This window comes from Aspergillus ruber (genome assembly GCF_000600275.1).
Source record: "Aspergillus ruber CBS 135680 unplaced genomic scaffold scaffold00007, whole genome shotgun sequence".
Classification (NCBI taxonomy): domain Eukaryota; kingdom Fungi; phylum Ascomycota; class Eurotiomycetes; order Eurotiales; family Aspergillaceae; genus Aspergillus; species Aspergillus ruber.
The window spans coordinates 894,461-914,190 of NW_024467303.1; the positions used below are offsets into that span (position 1 = coordinate 894,461).

At 49.8% G+C, this 19,730-nt stretch overlaps 9 protein-coding genes across 9 annotated transcripts; 5 read left to right on the top strand and 4 right to left on the bottom strand.

Moving 5' to 3' along the window:
- Window positions 1-607, bottom strand: EURHEDRAFT_410817 (uncharacterized protein). Its single transcript, XM_040781452.1, has one exon. It carries the CDS (start codon window positions 572-574, stop codon window positions 245-247), a length of 330 nt encoding a protein of 109 aa, XP_040640707.1. The 5' UTR covers window positions 575-607; the 3' UTR covers window positions 1-244.
- A 113-nt stretch (window positions 608-720) lies between these two features.
- On the bottom strand, window positions 721-3,630 carry EURHEDRAFT_410818 (N-alpha-acetyltransferase 35, NatC auxiliary subunit). The gene is made up of 7 exons (XM_040781453.1): window positions 3,429-3,630; window positions 3,296-3,363; window positions 3,067-3,207; window positions 2,756-2,992; window positions 1,992-2,705; window positions 1,844-1,942; window positions 721-1,793 (listed from the first exon to the last, which is right to left on the bottom strand). The coding sequence occupies exons 1-7, from the start codon at window positions 3,523-3,525 to the stop codon at window positions 870-872; spliced, it is 2,280 nt and encodes a 759-aa protein (XP_040640708.1). The 5' UTR covers window positions 3,526-3,630; the 3' UTR covers window positions 721-869.
- Window positions 3,631-3,922: 292 nt separating this feature from the next.
- Window positions 3,923-4,274, bottom strand: EURHEDRAFT_452441 (ATP synthase subunit epsilon family protein; the record flags this gene model as incomplete). Its single annotated transcript, XM_040784035.1, has 3 exons — window positions 3,923-3,997; window positions 4,069-4,183; window positions 4,246-4,274. The coding sequence occupies 3 exons, from the start codon at window positions 4,272-4,274 to the stop codon at window positions 3,923-3,925; spliced, it is 219 nt and encodes a 72-aa protein (XP_040640709.1).
- Window positions 4,275-5,278: 1,004 nt separating this feature from the next.
- On the top strand, window positions 5,279-6,034 carry EURHEDRAFT_401408 (uncharacterized protein; the record flags this gene model as incomplete). Its single annotated transcript, XM_040780080.1, has 1 exon — window positions 5,279-6,034. One exon carries the CDS (start codon window positions 5,279-5,281, stop codon window positions 6,032-6,034), a length of 756 nt encoding a protein of 251 aa, XP_040640710.1.
- Window positions 6,035-6,202: 168 nt separating this feature from the next.
- On the top strand, window positions 6,203-8,427 carry hsp60 (chaperone ATPase HSP60; the record flags this gene model as incomplete). The annotated part of the gene is made up of 5 exons (XM_040779644.1): window positions 6,203-6,415; window positions 6,456-6,557; window positions 6,677-6,818; window positions 6,889-8,364; window positions 8,417-8,427. The coding sequence occupies exons 2-5, from the start codon at window positions 6,456-6,458 to the stop codon at window positions 8,425-8,427; spliced, it is 1,731 nt and encodes a 576-aa protein (XP_040640711.1). The 5' UTR covers window positions 6,203-6,415.
- Window positions 8,428-9,438: 1,011 nt separating this feature from the next.
- On the bottom strand, window positions 9,439-10,829 carry EURHEDRAFT_514212 (putative mitochondrial carrier protein; the record flags this gene model as incomplete). The annotated part of the gene is made up of 2 exons (XM_040786245.1): window positions 9,439-10,604; window positions 10,706-10,829. The coding sequence occupies 2 exons, from the start codon at window positions 10,827-10,829 to the stop codon at window positions 9,439-9,441; spliced, it is 1,290 nt and encodes a 429-aa protein (XP_040640712.1).
- A 554-nt stretch (window positions 10,830-11,383) lies between these two features.
- Window positions 11,384-13,107, top strand: EURHEDRAFT_497203 (putative F-box protein (Pof7); the record flags this gene model as incomplete). Its single annotated transcript, XM_040785690.1, has 2 exons — window positions 11,384-11,779; window positions 11,842-13,107. 2 exons carry the CDS (start codon window positions 11,384-11,386, stop codon window positions 13,105-13,107), a joined length of 1,662 nt encoding a protein of 553 aa, XP_040640713.1.
- A 1,143-nt stretch (window positions 13,108-14,250) lies between these two features.
- Window positions 14,251-16,753, top strand: EURHEDRAFT_514214 (putative ATP-dependent RNA helicase (Hrh1); the record flags this gene model as incomplete). The annotated part of the gene is made up of 2 exons (XM_040786246.1): window positions 14,251-16,359; window positions 16,409-16,753. The coding sequence occupies 2 exons, from the start codon at window positions 14,251-14,253 to the stop codon at window positions 16,751-16,753; spliced, it is 2,454 nt and encodes an 817-aa protein (XP_040640714.1).
- An 804-nt stretch (window positions 16,754-17,557) lies between these two features.
- EURHEDRAFT_451814 (uncharacterized protein) lies at window positions 17,558-19,495 on the top strand (the record flags this gene model as incomplete). Its single annotated transcript, XM_040783979.1, has 2 exons — window positions 17,558-17,812; window positions 17,852-19,495. 2 exons carry the CDS (start codon window positions 17,558-17,560, stop codon window positions 19,493-19,495), a joined length of 1,899 nt encoding a protein of 632 aa, XP_040640715.1.
- Between the last annotated feature and the right edge of the window lie 235 nt (window positions 19,496-19,730).

A 19,730-nucleotide genomic window follows, 5' to 3' on the forward strand; every position in this document is an offset into this window, starting at 1 on the left:
CATCCACTCCGCGCGATCGAGAGTAGTGTGGCAAGGAGAGGGAGCTAGAGAATAGAGGAGGAACTGAGTAAGAAAAGAGACAAGTCAGCATTGTAACAAATAAGCATATTTTTAGAATTGATTTTTATATCTCAGAGGAATAAGAAAAGCAGTTAGGGGGAAAAGAAAAAAAAGTGTCCGGCTGTCAGGTTAGGCTGTCAGTAGGTCACTCACACTCAGCACCGGAGAATCGCCATCGACAGGGTCAATGTAAGCAGTGATTTACCAAATGCGGATTTAGACCATTAAGAAGGAGGAAAGAGGGATTAACAATTAGAAAGTAGCAAATAGTCGGGCTCTCAGAATTCAACTGATCTAATCCTCTCGGATACGGAGAGACAGCCGCTTGGGAGTATGTATGGCTAGCATGTGCCGTGCCCAAACAGTAGCAATAATGTACTTTTTCCGTTGGTTTTAGTAAATCATTGGCAATCGCGGGTGATTTCCGAGCAGTGACTGGGGTGCTATATTGAGCGTTATCCAGATCTGATAGTAGTGTGGTGGCTATGAAAGAAAAGAGATTCTCCGATAACATAAATCGCTTCCGACGGTTCTTGTGGAACAAGCTACTCTGTTGGGGAATGCTGTACCATGGCTGAAGAATCAGAATGCTGCTAATGCTAATATGCCGGTGTGCCTAATATCATGCAATCATGTACGATGGAGAAAAGGGAAAGTGGTCATGATGGCGCTGTGGCCCTTAATTAGATCTAATCAATCTATCGTCATGTCACTGTATTTCTAGATTCAATCAATTAAACCACACAGATTTAAATACACTAGTCCAGAAATGTATCAAAAATTACATGAAGATTATTATCGAGATCAGATCACTTGGCCGGAGACACCTGCGGTACTGCCCACCAGTCATGCCATCGGGCTTTCGATCCAATTCCAGGAATCTCAATGCGAAGGCCAATTGGAGTTGACGATGAATCTGGAGAATCTTTACGCCCAGCCAATGCCTTCTTCACACTTTCAATGGCAATACTCGCCCCAATACACGCTTTCATGGTATCTTTGATGTCCCGTTTCCAGTCCTCCTCAATGGCCGGAGCTTTGTTGACCTTTCCGTCAGAGTCGGCGAGGAAAGGTCCGTGAGCGAGGGTGGCCTCCCAAGCTTTTCGCGCTTCCGAGATGGCGCGCGTCGCACGGTCCAGGACGATCGTGTCACTGTCCCCCTCCAGGACGGCTTCCCGACGGAATTCCTCGTACGGAACCAGTTCCGGTAATGAGATTGGCAGAAAAGGCTTCATGCGGAGTTCGTATCGTAATCGTTCGCTGGAATATGCTTGCTTGGATGAAGCGGTTGGGAGGATATTGTGGCGGACGAGTAACACATACAAGGCATGCAGGGAGATCGCAAAGGCATCAACCGCAACGATCTGCGTAGTTAATCGTTCCAGCAGCCGGAGAGATCTTTGAGCGGCGAGTTGTTGCTCTAGAGCATGGCGCTTCTTTCCGATTAATGATGAGAGGTTCCGCTTAGCCGTAGAAGCAATGAATGTGCGAATCCGGTCTATATGGCCCAGATGCGTCGAGCAAATGTGTGAAAGATACCAGTACATCCCAGGGAGCTCTTCTGGCGAGTATATGGAGAGTTCAAATCCAAGTTGGATTATCGATCGAAATTGACATAACTTTTGATGGTATGTCCAGCTGCTAAGGGGATAGGAATAAGTGGTGTCGCCGTTGGGTAGAGGTAGTGGTGGTTCATGACTCAGTGTGCGCAGTTGCTCATCGAGATCTTCGGCCTATTGACTGGTTAGAAACGATGTTTTACAGAAATGATGAATAAACGTACCTCCATCTGCAGCTGATCCCAGTCAACTACAGTGTGGCAGAGTGTGCGACGAACACGACATCGGTTGAGAGAGGCACATCGATACGTATCCACAAATGGCTGCAAATAGTGAGTCAATTGCCAAAGGGTAATATTCCAAGTAACTCACCTGCCCAAACCGCTTTACAAACCCATCCATATGCCTAGCAATTTGGAATCGTGGATCAGAAGGCATCTCTGTTTCATCCGTGTTCGATTGAAGCAGCACACTGGATGGAAAGACAAGCTCTGTCAGGTCACTGTACAGGAATTCTTTAACAGAAATAGACCCAAGGATGTTCGTGTTATTGACGAGGAGGGCTTGAGTGAGTGCTCGAATATAAACAGACGGCTGGGGCTTTCTGGACAGCAAGGTCCAGATAGCAACTCTGAAATTATGAGGCCCACGATAATCAAGAACCTCTCTGAGATCAATAGCATCTTGGCACAACCGTTTTAGATGCGCCAGCGCATCCTCAAAGCTGATCTTCACAATGGGCCGGGGAGGAACCGTGCTAGCCAGTTTTCGCTGAATCTTCTCGCTGAAAGCTTCAGGTATCCGCTTTCCCAGCGAGCCAGATTCTGACAATGAGGATACATGAGGCAGGCAGGTCGTAAAGTGCTCCGTCGATTTTGTCTTAATATCCTCATCTTCGTCCAGCGCATGAAGCAAGCCGCGTCGAAGGGATAACCTAGATTTGATAGCATCTCGCAGTTTATTGTCAATAGTGCCCTCCTGCTGGTCAATCCACGAAATCGCCTGATCGATCAACTTCACGAAATGCGCCGTATCAAACTGTGATAAGAGTGTGCGATTGTAGAGCTGGGTCACAAAGTCTTCCTCCTGGGCACGGTTAATAAACATTCATCTTGGGGCAATGGTGCGTAACTTGCCTCATAGTAATATTCATGGGAAATGCGGTCATGAACGAAGTCACAAGCCTTGACCAAGGCCAGACAGTATGCGCGCAGAACAACATGTAATAATGGCGATCCTTCCTTTTCTCTATCCGTGTTCGCGCGGTTGAATCGAGCTTCCTCGACGGTCTTCGGTACCGGCCATAATAACTTGTCGAGGTACAGCGATGTAAAGAGTGTTTGAGAGAGCGGGTGCCCCATGTGCCATGCCATCTGCCCACCACAACATTCACAATTCAGCGAGAGCCCTATGCGACAAATGTCCCAGTAAATCGAGCTGCACCCACCTCATGGCAAAGCAATTCGTCCATGATTCCCAGCACTTCCTCCGGCGTCAACTTTCGTGTGACATCGTAGTCGTCTTCTAAGGCTTGCGCTTGATTCTCCCCGGGGCCAATGTATCCGCTGTCCATCTTCGAGTCCATAATCTGCGACGATTCCGAATCATTATCAGCTATCGATCGAGGGTCGACTATTGTCCCGCGTCAGCAGGTAAGGATTTAAACGGCGACACACCTCCAATGCACCCACCGCCTCGAACAGCGTAAAGTATTCATCTTTGACGAGTTGGCCCGTGCTCAGCTCTGTCGAAAGAAAAACAAGCGTCAGCGATCCGCGATTTAGGACGGAGATAACAAAGAGGATCTACTTGAGGCAGCGTTGGTGAACTTGTCGGTGATGTCGCTGCAGACAGTCTGCGAAACGACCCGCATCGACGAGACACGAACTTGGTTGTTCGGCAGCATGGGACAAGCACAGCGATATTACTCAATCTAGCGCCTAATTGATATAGAACAAAAAAGTGTTTTCGAAAAGCTATGGAGACGAAAACGAGGAGGTCAAACGAGGGGAGGTGGGGAGTTGGGCGGAACAAGAACCTCCCGCCCGCCGCAGAAAGTGCCATACGGCGGTACAGTAAGATATGCATATCCAAAGACTACGGCAATTGTTTGGTTTTACTCAGAAGCAATTGACTTATGGCAAAAGAATTCAATTCTCTATTTCTGCCACACAATCGGACTAATATTGCTACACATAATCCGCTCCTTCACTCGGATAAATTCTCCACTGTGCGACACCATCCTTCCGCCCATAACCATGCTTTTATATCATCGTATCAACTTCGCGGCAGGGGGGAATCGTTTATTTCTCGGACTGAGCAGCCATGGCGGCCTCGTTATCCTGGGCGAGCGATTTGGGCTCACCCTGCTTGCCGTTCTGTTACCGAAAAGAGAAATCCGTTAGCCAAAACTCAACCGACTCGTACCAGCGCAAAAGGTAGAACGAACCTCCCACTTGGCGAACTTCAGGTCCATCTGACCACGACGCTCAGCGGCGGCACGGGGCTCCTCCTTGAGAGAGCGGCGGACCGTACGGGCAGCGACGGCCATGTAGCGGTTGTAGCTATTCCAAGAGAACGTCAGTCATGAGTCGAAGCAGCATTGTCGGCGAAGGGGAAGGCGTACGTCAGACCAGCGGCTTTCCAGAAGGACATCTTGACGGTGAATTGAGGAATGCGGAGGTTCGATTTGGAGACAGAGGGGGTCAAACGGTCGTCGGGACTGTGAGTGTTGAAGCTTTGGAGCGGCGCGGGTTCGGAGGATCGGGACGATAGTCATGTGATCCACGTGATCAGACGAAATTCCCCGACCACATGAGCGACATCGCAATTGCATTTCTACGCTTGATTCAGTTGATTATCATTATTTATGGCATAGTCCAAAGGATTTTCTCGCGCTTGCTCTGGTACATTTGTCATCCTAACGATGGAGTTTCGAGTGTTCACCTCTCAGATTTTCTCTGCGGGGGAATTATACAGAGAATTCTGATATGTAATTAAACACTTATGGCTAACCTCTAGTTCGGTTGGGTGAGATCATGAATAGCACGATACGAATAATATTTGACATTGGGGCAGGCATGAGGACGGGCTTGCTGGCAAAGATGGGAATTTCGTACCCTGAATTAAGATCCTCATTCTCATCAATGAAGTGACTTATATCCATTGACACCAAAGCGCCATTGGTTTTATTCGCATCATCAATTCTCCTATGTACATTACTTCAACATGAGTTATGGACAGACACTCCTCGCGTCTTGTGATTGCCATTTTCACTTTTTGTCCAGATGCAAACTGATCTAACATTCTCAAATATCAAACGAACCAAGCAAACGCGATGATGATTCATTGGACAGGTTGCCCCGCAACCATAGGAAGTCCGAAGGGATAAAGCAGACTCTATTTCCTAACTACTCATTATTTCCTTCTTTTGACGTTTAATCACTGTGTGACGCAACATTGCCAAACCCTGGGTCGGCGGTCAGCATCAAGGTATCATTATCACCAAGACAAGAGCCATTAGAAGTATACACGCTTTGTTGTCTCGAATCGTAAGAGATTCGTTTTTTTTGTTGAAGTCACTTGCAAGACTTTCGCTTCTGGCATTCGCGAATACAGAAACGACAGCCAAACTCATTGTCTAATGGCATACTTCCAGAATGATTGACTACGAGTACGACAGGATGATTCATTCACAGAACGGGAGTCATCACAGGGAGGGAACTACCATATACCAGTCGGTGGAGGATGGGGTTATAAAGCAAGCTTCTGAATCAAATCTCAATCAGAATATTCAATCCACAAGTACACCGAGCGGTCAATTTACCCCTGATGAGATATCTTTCCGCTCAGATTCCCTGGAGGCGTATTATGCGTCGCCATGCTCATGTATACCTGAATCTCCTGCAAGCGTCGGCTCATCCATATATGAGTGCGGAGTACCATACGTCTCCCAGGACTACCTATGGCCCTTTGATGCTTTCATTTCAAGATCAGATAGTCCAGCTGGTGAGACTATTTGTCTAGAACCTTCTCAAGATTACCTTTCTCCCCACGTTCAGGAAATTGACGAGTTCTTGGATCTTTCGGAAACAAGCGATATGTCTACAGGTTGCATATCTACAGAGGGTGCTTCTGACCTCGGTGTTGAAGATGCATCGTTCACTTTGGCTTCGTACGTACCGGTGCAGGCCCGTCCTCTTATTTCATATACGGAACATCAACGAGCAATTCACTCGGAATATTCTCAGTATCCGCACGAGCCAATTCGATTCGATATGACCGAGACAGCTGGAGCAGCAAATGCGGACATTTTTTGCGATAACAGTGTCTGCCATGATCTCATAGATGCGGATGAACTTTACGACATGTCTTTGGAGGCTCTCGATGAAAGCAATTACTTCCATTTTCCATAGGCCATAGTTGCTAATTACCTTGCTAAGTAATATCAATCATCATAAACAATTTCTTACTCTAAAAAGCTGTAAGTGTACGGATTGCCCGTTCCGACCATCCGAGGGTATTCCCTCGGGAACGGATCACGTGAGCTTCTAGGCGGTTCTGCCGCCAAGCATCCGGGGATCGAGAAACGCCTGGAAAATTTTCGAGACTTTGGCTTCATCTTCTCCTCTTTCGTCTTTCTCTCTTTCTCTTTTTCACCTCCCTTCCTCTTTTCCCCTTTCTTACCCTTCTCTCTCCAGACCTATTGCTGTTCTGGGAGTTCTAGCTTGGGTTAATTGATTTATCCTGATTTATTCCTAATTTCATCTACCCCCCCCCCCCCCCCCCCCCCCCCCCCCCCCCCCCCCCCCCCCCCCCCCCCCCTCCCCTTCCAAGATGCAGCGTGCTTTCTCTGCCCGTCTCTCTGCCGCTGCGAAGCGTGCTCCCATTGCCAGGTCTTCGGGTTTCAACCTCCAGCAGCAAAGATTTGCTCACAAGGTATGTTTTTTCTAAGAAATTGGCGGTTCAATTGATGGCGCACAATCGTGCCATATTCGTGTTCCGCAGCTCCCGAAGCTTCCTGTGGTGACCTCGCTAACATCGCTTGTGCTCTCTAGGAACTCAAGTTCGGTGTTGAAGCTCGTGCTCAGCTCCTCAAGGGTATCGACACTCTTGCCAAGGCTGTCACTTCAACTCTTGGTCCCAAGGGTCGCAATGTCCTGATTGAGTCGCCCTACGGCTCGCCCAAGATCACCAAGGGTATGCTATCATAAAATTCTCCAAAAATGAGTTTGTTATTAAAAGGAGGGCCGTAAACTGACATTAATAGATGGTGTGACTGTTGCCAAGGCCATTCAGCTCCAGGACAAGTACGAGAACCTCGGTGCTCGTCTCCTCCAGGATGTCGCTTCCAAGACCAACGAACTCGCTGGTGACGGTACCACCACTGCCACCGTCCTTGCTCGTGCCATCTTCTCCGAGACCGTCAAGAACGTTGCCGCTGGCTGCAACCCCATGGACCTGCGCCGTGGTATCCAGGCTGCTGTTGACGCCGTCGTCGACTACCTCCAGCAGAACAAGCGTGACATCACCACTGGCGAGGAGATTGCTCAGGTCGCTACCATTTCTGCCAACGGCGACACCCAGATTGGCAAACTGATCTCCACCGCTATGGAGAAGGTTGGCAAGGAGGGTGTCATCACCGTCAAGGAGGGCAAGACTCTTGAGGACGAGCTCGAGGTCACTGAGGGTATGCGCTTCGACCGTGGATACACTTCGCCCTACTTCATCACCGACGCCAAGTCCCAAAAGGTCGAGTTCGAGAAGCCCCTCATCTTGCTTTCCGAGAAGAAGATCTCCGCTGTTCAGGACATCATCCCCGCCCTCGAGGCATCGACCACCCTCCGTCGTCCCCTTGTCATCATTGCTGAGGACATTGAGGGTGAGGCTCTCGCTGTCTGCATCCTGAACAAGCTCCGTGGTCAACTCCAGGTTGCTGCCGTCAAGGCCCCTGGCTTTGGTGACAACCGCAAGAGCGTCCTTGGTGACCTTGGTGTCCTCACCAATGGTACCGTCTTCACCGACGAGCTTGACCTCAAGCTCGAGAAGCTCACCCCTGACATGCTTGGTTCCACCGGTTCCATCGCCATCACCAAGGAGGACACCATCATCCTGAACGGTGAGGGTAGCAAGGACAGCCTTGCCCAGCGCTGCGAGCAGATCCGTGGTGTCATGGCTGACCCCACCACCTCTGAGTACGAGAAGGAGAAGCTCCAGGAGCGTCTCGCTAAGCTCTCTGGTGGTGTTGCCGTCATCAAGGTTGGTGGCTCCTCTGAGGTCGAGGTCGGTGAGAAGAAGGACCGCGTCGTTGATGCCCTGAACGCTACTCGCGCTGCCGTCGAGGGTGGTATCCTTCCTGGTGGTGGCACTGCCCTCCTCAAGGCCTCTGCCAACGGCCTTGAGAAGGTCAACACTGCCAACTTCGATCAGCAGCTCGGTGTCAGCATCATCAAGAACGCCATCACCCGCCCCGCTCGTACCATTGTCGAGAACGCTGGTCTGGAAGGTAGCGTTATTGTCGGCAAGCTCACCGACGACTACGCCAAGGACTTCAACCGTGGCTTCGACAGCTCCAAGGGCGAGTACGTCGACCTCATCGCTGCCGGTATCGTCGACCCTCTCAAGGTCGTCCGCACTGCTCTCGTTGACGCCAGCGGTGTTGCCTCTCTGCTCGGTACTACCGAGGTCGCTATCGTTGAGGCCCCTGAGGAGAAGGGCCCTGCTGCCCCTGCCGGTGGTATGGGCGGTATGGGCGGTATGGGTGGCATGGGCGGCGGCATGTTCTAAGCTCGCCCCAGGTCATCTATAGCCTAACTTCCTTTCTCCCCGGGCCTTTTCGTTTTCCGAGCGTCTCTTGCATACTTTGAGCATGTGTTTGAGTATTTATATTTATGTTATTTTCCTTTTGTGTATTAATGTCTTAAACGTATACCTCTTGTGACGTTTCTCCGATTTGACGCATTTCCTTTTATTTTCTTCATGTCATCTCCACTCTGCAATGTTGGGTCTGAAAAAGAAAAGTCTCAGGGAGTCCTGTGTATCATATGATGTACTTTATGTGCGCCGCAGTCTGGCTGCGGGGTTTTTGAGTTTCTTTTGAAAAATTAATGTTCATGGGCATGACGACTTTCAACTGGACTTGGTAACACTACTGTAGCCGTAGCTAAAATCGGCCAAGTAACATACTCCATGGATTTCGTAGTATACGAGTTTTTGCTACGGAGCCCTTAGGGCTGCAATTATCTTTACTTTGCCTGTCTTTTAGGTGATATTGTCCCTCATGACTGCAATCGCATACTGAGTATCAAAGAGCATCCAAAATCGAATATCTCCATAACATGGTTGATACCTGGCCCAAACCAACATAAGCATCCAATACATACAGTACAGAAGTAAAATTTGAAGAGAAAGAAACAGAGAGGAGATTTCAAGATATATGTGCATCGTTTTTAGATATGCCAAAATGCTCTTTAAAGACGAGGAAAACAAAGCAAGACAACAATTTTGCTTTCCCAGGTGGGAATGTAAATCTATCGAAATCAAGAAAAGGAAAGAGATGCGATATCATCAAACATTAACGGTCAATATAATGAGACGAGGTGAGTGGATCCAAAAGTCAAACAATCACACGCCGGCTTTGCAAGATACGAGACAAGAAAAATGATGTTGAAAGAGGACAGGAGATGCAGAGGATGGTAACAATGTTTGGTGGTGTATTGTATTCACAGATATGTAGATGAAGGATGTCAAGCGGAATCGGCGTCATGGGAGGTGGAGGTGGAGGATATATCTGAGGACAGCGTGGAAATAGAGGTATCTGTTATACAGAGTCAGAATCTGACTCTGGTAAGCTAGCATGATGCCGCTCATTCACACCTCGAGCCATCTTCTTCCCAAGCTCATATGTCGAGATCATAATAGCACATGCCGGAGCCACCTTCAGACACCGCGCAACCCAGCCCCGGAAAAGTCCTGCCGTACCCTCTTCGCGGAAGATGTGCATCAGGAACTTTGGTAACGAGAGCTGTTCGGGTCGAAGGTTTGCTACTGCGCTACCTCCAGATACTGCTGAAGGTGGTGATGCGTCCCCCATGTGCCGGAATACTTGCTGTCGGGTCTTCCCCACATCGAATGGGGTCGTGACGAATGCGGCGAGAGAGCCGGATGTCGCGCCTGCGATAAAACTTTCAATGAATGTGGGTGCGTCTGGCTCCAGTGGCTGTTGTTGTACAACAGGCAAGATATGTTGCCCTTGAGCCCTCTTGCGGGCGTCCATGAGGAGAGTCTTCACTTCTTCATACCCCCACCAATATAAACCAGAAAATGGCACGTCGCGCCACATTGTAAGAGTTAATCCTCGCCAGAGTGAGCTATACCCTCTAACCTGGGTCATATGGTACAGATCCTCTAGGGTTTCCTTGAAATGACCCGCTCCGGCGCCGGAGCCGGAGGTGGCCTGCAGTCGCGTCCGGAACATCTCAATGGGACTGATGGCCGACGCAGCAGCGATTCTTGCGGTAGTTCCTGCGACGAACGGGGCATATGTGTCGGGGAATGATCGTTTTATGGGACTGCGATCGTCCGATCGTAACCAGTCGTACCCGGCAAAGTAGATAATATTTGCCGGGATCCCCATCATCAGGGTCGGGCTGAGGCCGCGCCAGAGCGTCAATGTGCCTTCATTTCGAGCAATTTTCCGTAATCCGTCTAGTGTCGATGTAAATGTCCTCCTCCGTGTTTCTTCAACTGCACAGTCTATCTCAGCCGGGGCTGCATTTCCCAGGGTTCCCGTACCCGGCCCGGCTATGCATATCTCGGCATTCTGGCCGATCCAAAACACTTCTCGACAGCATGCTGTGACTCCGAGGTTGGGAGGCGCATTCTTCAAATTCTGTATTGAATGGGAGGTGTAGGGTGAAGTCTTGTTGGTTTTGTTCATAGGGGATTGGGATTGTAGGCGAACGCGGACGACATCAAGAGGAGTTACTGCAGTCGCAAACAAATTAGCTTCTTGTACGTAGGAAAGAGAATCGCGATTCGATTTAGTCTCCCTAATCTCAGGGTAACCAGTGCAGCCAGTCACTCACCTAGTACAGACGTCAGGATGCTTCCAAGGGTCGCAGACACCATGCGCTGCGAGACTGAAACATCCTCGGTGGTTTGGTTGACAGCCTGAGGAGCAGTAGCCCCCGTTCCATTTGTAGCTGCCATTGTGAAAGTGTTGTCAAGAAAGTAGCATGGCTCTCTCTGTCTTATAGAGCTGTCTTATCTGCCTGTCGGCCGTTTGCCTTGGAGAGCGGTATCGGTCCCCACGCGCAAGATCAGACCCAACACCGGACGTTGATTCGGAGTCTTCCCCTTTTTTCACTGCATATATGCTGATAGTGTGAAACGTGACTAAGTCAGCGATCGGCTGTGGAATTGATGTCAAACTGAGTAACTGAGAGTCTCTCTAGTCTCTACTCCCCGATGCGTCACTGGCAAAATGCAAGAAAAGTCGGCTGGTGGCGCTGTTCCAAACGTGGTTTAGCGCCGGAGATAAGCACCGTCTCCTCCCGATCGGAGATTCTTCTTTACAACAACAACTTGCATCAAAGCTATTTTACTACTAGTCGCGGACAGTCAATGGAGACGCAATGGCTCTGTGCTTGTGACAATTGACATTCAATATCTACTAAAATTCTTTTGTGTTTGACCTGCAGTCCTGGAGCTGGCCGCGATCCGGAGAAAACCCCGCCAGCTTATCAATCTAAAGCACCGAAATCATGGCGGACAACGCAGAACTCGAGTCGTTTCGACGCCAGTGGCGCGAAGAGGTTGCGCAGAGGACGAGGTCTACTAGGCCAGGACCCCCTAAACCCAGAGAGTATGTGCCAACATCGACAACGACAGCCCGACTAGGTCAATTTCCCCCCACTCGCCACGAAGCATCGGAGCGCGAGGATGAAGATGAGGATGATGGAATCTTGGCTCCTCCGGCAGACCAGGAGGAGATTGTGCAGCAAATTGGGCATCTGAGTCTAGCTGACGAGGATGCATTTCATCCCCGAGTTCCAGAGAAGGAGCCCAGTTCGGCTCTGGAGCATTTCGAAAAAGCGGTGCAAAAGGAGGAGGAGGGTAGCTTGGGAGACAGTCTGCAACTCTACCGCAAGGCCTATCGGGTAGGATAATATTGTTCGATTATGACTGCTTGTTTGTAGTACTGATCATGCTTGCTGTATAGTTAGACTCGACTGTCGATAAATCTTACCGCGACAAGCATTTTGCCTGGGCATGGAAGAAACCCACACAGCCTCCTGCTCCAAGTGCTCCAAGTGCTAGTACTACAACAGTGAAACAAGACGAAGAGAAACCCGATATTCTACCAATGCCCGACCTCATCGCATCCTTTGCGCATTTACCCATCCCGCCGGCCGAACCTGAAATTGAAAACACACCTCCGCCCCCGTGCCCTATTGCCAAAGTCCCGTCTGAAGTTATTGTTGAGATTCTGAAGCATGTGGCCTTGATGGACCCAGCAGCTTTTGGTCGGATATCACTGGTGTGTAAACGTCTGGCATACCATTTCGCACATGACCAACACATCTGGAGACGGCTTTGCCAGGGATCAGAGTTCGGGTTCAAATCGATGCACTATTCGTTTGCTTGCGACGTGTTTGGCAACCCAGAATACACGCTTGCTTCTCGTTACACTCCATTTCCTTTTGATACACCATTACAGATCCCAAGTCCGTTTGATTCATGGAGCGAAGTCTTCCAAATGCTCCCCCGGATCCGTTTCACAGGGATCTATATTAGCACGGCCAACTATACCCGACCTGGTGGAGCCTCCGCGTACCAGAATGTATCGTGGAACAGTCCCATTCATATCATAACTTACTACCGATACCTACGGTTCTACCCAGACGGAACTGTTCTTTCGCTGCTGAGCACCACACCACCACTAGATGTGGTTCCATACATAAACAAGGAAAACGTGATGGCGTCACGAGGAACTTCTAATCGACAACAGCATCAGCAACAAAAGCCACCGGACTCTAGTCATAAAACCGCCGGATCATCCGATTACGTTCCTCCTGTAGCAATGGCAGCGTTGAAATACACCCACCGGGGCCGGTGGCACCTGGTCAAACCGACGACGCTACCAGATCCACCAAATCCGAACGCCAGGCCCGAGCTGGCACCAGACCCATCGTTACTAGGTAGAACCCCGGAAGGCGTCGAAACTGATTCTCGAGACGTCATCATCGAAACCGAAGGAGTTGGTCCAAAGTACAGCTATACGCTCCATTTGGCCTTGCGGTCATCTTCTGGTGGAACCAAGCCTGCGAACTCCAATGTTTCACCACCCAACCCGGCCAAGAATACTAAGCTGGCTTGGAAGGGGTATTGGAGTTACAATAACCTCACAGATGACTGGGCTGAGTTTGGGCTGCGGAATGACCGGGCATTTGTGTTCCGGCGTGTTCGAGGATGGGGTATGAACTGATACGACTTACGATACTAGATACTGATAATCTTGTCAGTTATAAAATTACTGGGAATAGACATGTGAATAGTGTATAGGCCATGATTTGTCAAATAGAAACGGTAGATATATACAAAGTTTGTAGAGAGGCAAGTCGCATTGTTCGAATAGTTAATTATCATATCAAGATGACGAGACACCTTCTCACGACATAGCCTGACACTGGTCCAGTAAGTCTTGCCATCCCATGTACGATAAACTCCTGTGGCCTGCTCTTCAGGGCAATATTCGCCCCTGCAGAATGGCGATTTTCCTTCCCATTGATAGTCGTCGAAGGGTCCATCCGCATAATAAGTGAGAGCAGTGATGGCCACTGGTTTTTTAGAAAAATAGGTCGTTGGCTGTCTTGTTTTTCTCTAGCCTAATACTTTGTCCTTTTAGGTACTTTGATTTGGGGTTCATTCGACCGGAGTGTTGTTCATGAAGGATTGAGGCATGACTACTGCCATACCCATACTGGACAGCATCAAGGTTTGGAGAAGTTTGGTTGCATTTTGGAAATAGGATATATTGGAGATAGTGAGGTGAGAAGAGAATGGAGTCATTCTGATTGACTTGACCTTGAGGCACTGGGGGTTTAAGTATTCGAACACTACGCGTCATCGTCATACAACACAGAGTACAGAGTTGACTTTGAGATGTCTCCGTTGTCAGCAGCAGTAAAAGTAGCGGATCCCGGAAGCTCGTTAGTGTTCTGCGCTTCAATATGGCAGAATAATTGATCAATCATATAGTGACAGCTCAGGAAGCAGGGGGGTTGACTATATATCTATGCATAACCCTAAGACACTTGTAACGGTTCGAGATTCGCCAATCTTCTCAGTACGAGGCCGTACCCAAAATTTTCTAAATATGACAGCTTGTTATTCCATAATCTTGCTATATATTTCGTACAGAGTGGTACAAAAGCAAAGGACCTTAACTAATCAGATAGTAACTAACGGCGCCAAGCGCCTTATCGATAAGGCCAGCAAAAATTTCGGGGATCGCAACAAACTCGACCAAACCGCGATCGCAAAGCAACACATCCGGCTCGATAGCATTCGATCGAAGCGATTCTTTGGTCTATTTCATTTAATTGGTCAGTCAGAATATACCACCACGATGCCCGAAAGGGTCCTTACGAGATTCGCCGATTCGGACGACGAAACGGTCCCGAAGACGTCGCCCAAAGCGGAGAAGAGTGCAGAAACAGCGCCTGTGAAAAGGAAAAAGCAGGAGGATAAAGAGGATACGCTGAAGAAGAAGAATAAGAAGCGGAAGCATGATGATAGGCTACCTAGTGAGGAGAAGAAGTTGAAGGTGTCTAAAGAGCCGAAGACTGAGGACCAAGAGAAGCCCAAGAATGGCGCGGACGAGATGCCGAAGGAGGAACAAACACAGAAATCCGAAAAGAAGCAGAAGGATCAAAAGCAGAAGCAGAAGCAGAAACCGACTCGGGACATCAAAACCAATTTCACCCCCCTAAGAGAAAAAGCCCGAACACTCTACGAAACCCGCAAGAACCTTCCCATTTTCCCCCACGGCGATGAAATTCGCCAACACCTCCGCAAAAACGATGTTATGCTGTTAGTTGGAGAGACGGGTAGCGGAAAGAGTACACAAATTCCGCAATTCCTAGTAAATGAGCAATGGTGTCGTCCTACCACCATGAACATCCCGCAGGACGACAATTCGCGCAAAGACACCCCGGTGGGCGGATGTATTGCCATCACACAGCCGCGTCGAGTCGCCGCAATCTCGCTAGCAAGACGTGTGGCAGAGGAAATGGGGACACCACTAGGATCATCATCGCCGGCGAGCAAGGTTGGATACTCGGTGCGTTTTGACACCTCTACGGGGCCGAGTACGAGGGTCAAATACTTGACGGAGGGAATGTTGTTGCAGGAAATGCTGCATGACCCGTGGTTGACGAGGTATAGCGCCGTTGTGGTCGATGAAGTTCACGAACGGGGTGTGAATGTGGATTTGGTGTTGGGTTTCCTGAGGAATATGGTTTCTGGGAAGCGAGAGGGACGTGGTGGTGTGCCGCTTAAGGTGGTGGTTATGAGTGCTACGGCTGATATGGAGAGCTTACTAGCTTTTTTCCAGACTGGTATTCAGAATAGTCCTCGTCTGGAGAACAATGAAAAGAGTGCTACGACTAAAGAGACTGAGGATGATATCGCTGTGTGCCATATCAAGGGTCGTCAGTATCCTGTCAAGACGATCTACGCTCCGGAGCCAGTGCATGACTTTGTCGATGCCGCTCTTAAGGCTATCTATCAGATTCATTACAAAGAGCCAATGCCCGGAGATATCCTTGTGTTCTTAACAGGACAGGAGACCGTTGAAGCATTGGAACACTTGATTAATGAATATGCTATTGGAATGGACCCGTCCCTGCCCAAGATCCAAGTGCTGCCGTTGTTCGCAGCGCTTCCCCAAGCGGCCCAACAGCGGGTGTTCGCTCCCGCACCACCTCGCACACGCAAAGTGATTCTGGCTACTAACATTGCCGAAACGTCGGTTACAGTGCCTGGTGTGCGTTTCGTGGTGGACTGCGGCAAAGCTAAGGTCAAGCAATTCCGCACACGTCTTGGGCTGGACTCGCTCTTAGTTAAGCCGATTTCCAAATCGGCGGCGATTCAGCGGAAGGGCCGTGCAGGAAGAGAGGCCCCGGGTCAATGTTATCGGTTGTATACGGAAAAGGACTACCTGGCTCTGGACGAAACCAACACACCGGAGATTTTGCGATGCGATCTCAGCCAGGCTATTCTAAACATGAAAGCTCGCGGAGTAGATAATGTCATGGCCTTCCCGTTCCTGACGCGACCACCACGGGAGGCTTTGGAGAAGGCTTTGCTTCAGTTGCTGAGCATCGAGGCACTGGAAGAGTCGGGCCAGATAGGCGCTATCGGGAAACAGATTGCCAAACTCCCGCTTACACCCACTCTCGGTCGGGTGCTCTTAGCAGCGGCAGAGAACGGACCTGGTTGCCTGACGGACGTAATTGATATTATCTCATGTTTGAGTGTGGAGACTATCTTCCTGCAAACGACATCGGAAGAGAAGAAGGAAGAGGCAGAGACGGCACGTCGGGATCTGTATCGGCGCGAGGGCGACCATCTGACGATGATGGCCACTGTGCAGGCATATGCGGCCGAGAATACCGATCGGAAAGCATGGGCACAGCGGCATCTCGTGTCGCACCGCGCGATGCAATCTGTGATGGTATGATACCGCTTAGTAGTATCACCTGTTCTTTACTAACGGATGACAGGACGTCCGCAAGCAACTCACCACACAATGTCGACAAGCCAAACTCCTCCCGCCTACTGAACAACGAGGGGATCCTACACTCACACGCGAACCATCACCTGTTCTCATCTTGAAGAGTTTCCTCACCGGCTTCGCGACCAACACGGCCCGGCTGGTTCCGGATGGCAGTTATCGTACGGTGGTTGGGAATCAGACCGTGGCGATCCACCCATCGAGCGTACTGTTTAGCAAGAAGGTCGAGGCGATCATGTACAATGAGTATGTGTTCACGAATCGAAGCTATGCACGGGGTGTGAGTGCGGTGCAGATGGACTGGGTTGGGGAAGCGCTGGCTGGCGGGTCATGATCTACTTTCTTTTCTTTTTTCTTCCATTTAATATGCATCATAGATATACCCATAGAATAAATCTTCTGCATTGCAAACCCCATAAGTGCGTTATATATACCGTAATTCAAGGCGCATTGCATACTGTACACTGCCTGTAATGAGGCTGTCAGTTCATGGCCAGTTGGCAATTACCCTGCTTGGGTCCACACGGCGCGAATCAAAGAGGAGAATCGAGTGATTTGTGTGATTAAATGCATCATGTCTGTTTTGCTTTTCTTTGATTCCCTTGCAGAGTTTGCTGCATTTTCTGCTCTGGTCTCGTAGTGTGCTCCACAGCGCATAGGCTCTTGTATAATCGTATATAACGCCACGCCGTCAGCCAGACTATGTCTCATTCTTCTCTTACTCTTTAATACTCTTCCCTATGTCTTTTTCTATATAAATTATCTACATATATCGCTCAAGTTGACTTCTTCCGTTATCGGCGGTTGTTGACTCGCTGTGCGTCAAAATCACCGCATCGGGCATCATCTTTACCTATTTGGGGTTTCCTTTATCTGATCTTTGCCTCCGAATACCTTGTCTCTCTTCTCTGTATTCTGTTTTCTCTTCATCATTTTTCTCTCTATCATCACCTCATCTCATATTCCTCTCCTACTGCTTCCGCTGCTCACTTGACCGATAACGTCAGTCACGCGGGGACGATAAGAGATAAAAACAATCGCGATCTCCATCAGCCTCACTTTCAACTTTTTTTCAATCTCTCGACTTTTGCATCTTCACCACTCATCTTCTAGTATATACCTCGAATAACCATTTCCCATGGCCCTCCGTCTACCAACCCAAGCCCCTCCCCGTCGCACCACTTCATATCCCCACTCCCAACCCTCTCCGGCACTGAGTCCTTCTGCGCCCGCCCAGCTACCGGAAGGCAACGATGAATCTACACAATGGGTGGTCTTCTCGCCTTCTCAACCGTCTACGATTGCTCCAACACGCACGGCCTCGACAGAGCGGGCAACAGGAATTTCGCGGCTGAGTGATTTTGAGTCGTTCGGTGGGACCCAGACGCGGTCCGTGTTTGAACTAGGCGAGGACGAGGACGACGAGGAAGAGGCAGAAGAACAAGAACAAGAACAAGACAATAATAATATCGATGAACAAGACGATGATGGTACAGAGCTGGACAGTTTGGATGATGGTCTCCATGCCTTTCGCGCACCATCGCTAGCCGATGATGAACCGCCTACCGCAGCACAGTGGGACCAAGACCGGCAAGGGACGCCAGCGGTGCTCCCCACACACGATGGACTAGGAAGTTTTCAAGCGTCTAGTCAGACTGTCCAGGATAAGCTGTGGCAGCATGAGCAGTTGAATCCGCAACGAAGGCCCGAGTTGCGGTTACGACGGCGTTCCAGCGTACAAAGACATTTAGATATGGTCGCGGAGCAGGAGCAGATGACCAACGCGGAGCGGGAGCGGTGGCAGCGTATTGAGAAGTGGAGGATGGAGCAGAGTCGATTGTTGTTGCAGGAAGTTGAGCGGGAGACTCGTCGGCGCAGGCGTCGACGGAATAGTCGTGCTAGTCGGATGAGTGAGCAGACTGCTTCTACTCAGCAGCAAGGTCAACATTGTGCGGCTCCTTCTGGTTCGATGAAGAGCGCTCCTGAGACCAATAATGGGCGACCGTCGTCGCAGGCTTCCTCGTCTGGTTCGACAGAATCAGGATCTGATGAATCGTTGTGGAAACGGATCACTCGAAAGGTTATTCGCGACTTGATGGGAATTGATGATAATGTGCTGTCAGTAATCTTCGGAGAGTCGCTGCCTGATGATCCTTTGAATGAAGAACTCGCCAATGCTACGGAGCTGGACTCCTACGGCCTTGACGACCAAAATCACTGGCAGCCCAAGCTGCTTCAACGCATTGCTCGCGAACTCGGGGTTCTTGTCCATCAACTCTGCGAACAACCCGGGGCCTTCAGCACCTACCTTAGCATGTCCAACCAGATTGGGAATGAATATGCCGGCATGCCTCTCGAACGTCAGAGGAAAGAAGACGCGCAGATTCGGCCTTTGCGGACGAGAGCACCCTCTACTTCACTTGAAACCTCGAATAATGGTGGCTCTATGCCATCACCACACTTCTCCCCTACCCTGCCCGAACCCAGCGGACGGGAACATGCCGCACAATGGGGTATTGAAGAAGACGACGACCGCATGGCTGGCACATCCGAATCCGTCCTGCAACAAGAAAAGGAGTACTGGGAGAGCGATCTAGACGTCATGATGGTCTTCCGATACCTGCGGAACCGCTTCGGCGGAAGCGGGAATACCACGAACAACGGCAGCAGCAACAGCAGCTCTGCAACCACTACTGCTCCTGCGTCGACAGCCGCCAGTCGCATTTCCTCCCACCGCCAGACGCAATCTCAAGATGCTTCACGACGCGCAGCAATGATCCGCCAACACCACCCTCTCGTTGCACATGCTCACTCCCGTTCTGAAGCACAGACACGCCGTCAATCTCAACATTCGGCTGTCCATTCAAGCGGCATCTCCTCCCCAATTTTCCGTCAAAACTTTCGCCGCCGTCCCAGTTCCAGCTGTGCCAGTCACAGCGCAAAGTTGTCGACTATCTCCAGTCGACGGACCATGACTGGCTCCAGTCGGAATTACTGGGATATTGGCGGGAGTGTTGACAGTGGGAGTGCTATTGCGCCTGTTGGGGGTGCGATGGGGGCTTGGGGGGATGTTTAACATTCAACAAAAACATATTGCATTTTGATGTTTCTTATATAAGGTTTTGGGGTTTTTTTGGTTTTTGGATATCTATAAATATCTTGGGTCGAACATGAACATGAACATCTCTTGTCTGATATATAATTACTTTGGATATGGCGTTTCCTAAGTCTTGATCATTCAACATCATATACATTCTTGGTCCTATTGTTGATAAGTGCATTGAGACTATATTTCTCAGGATATCGTGCTT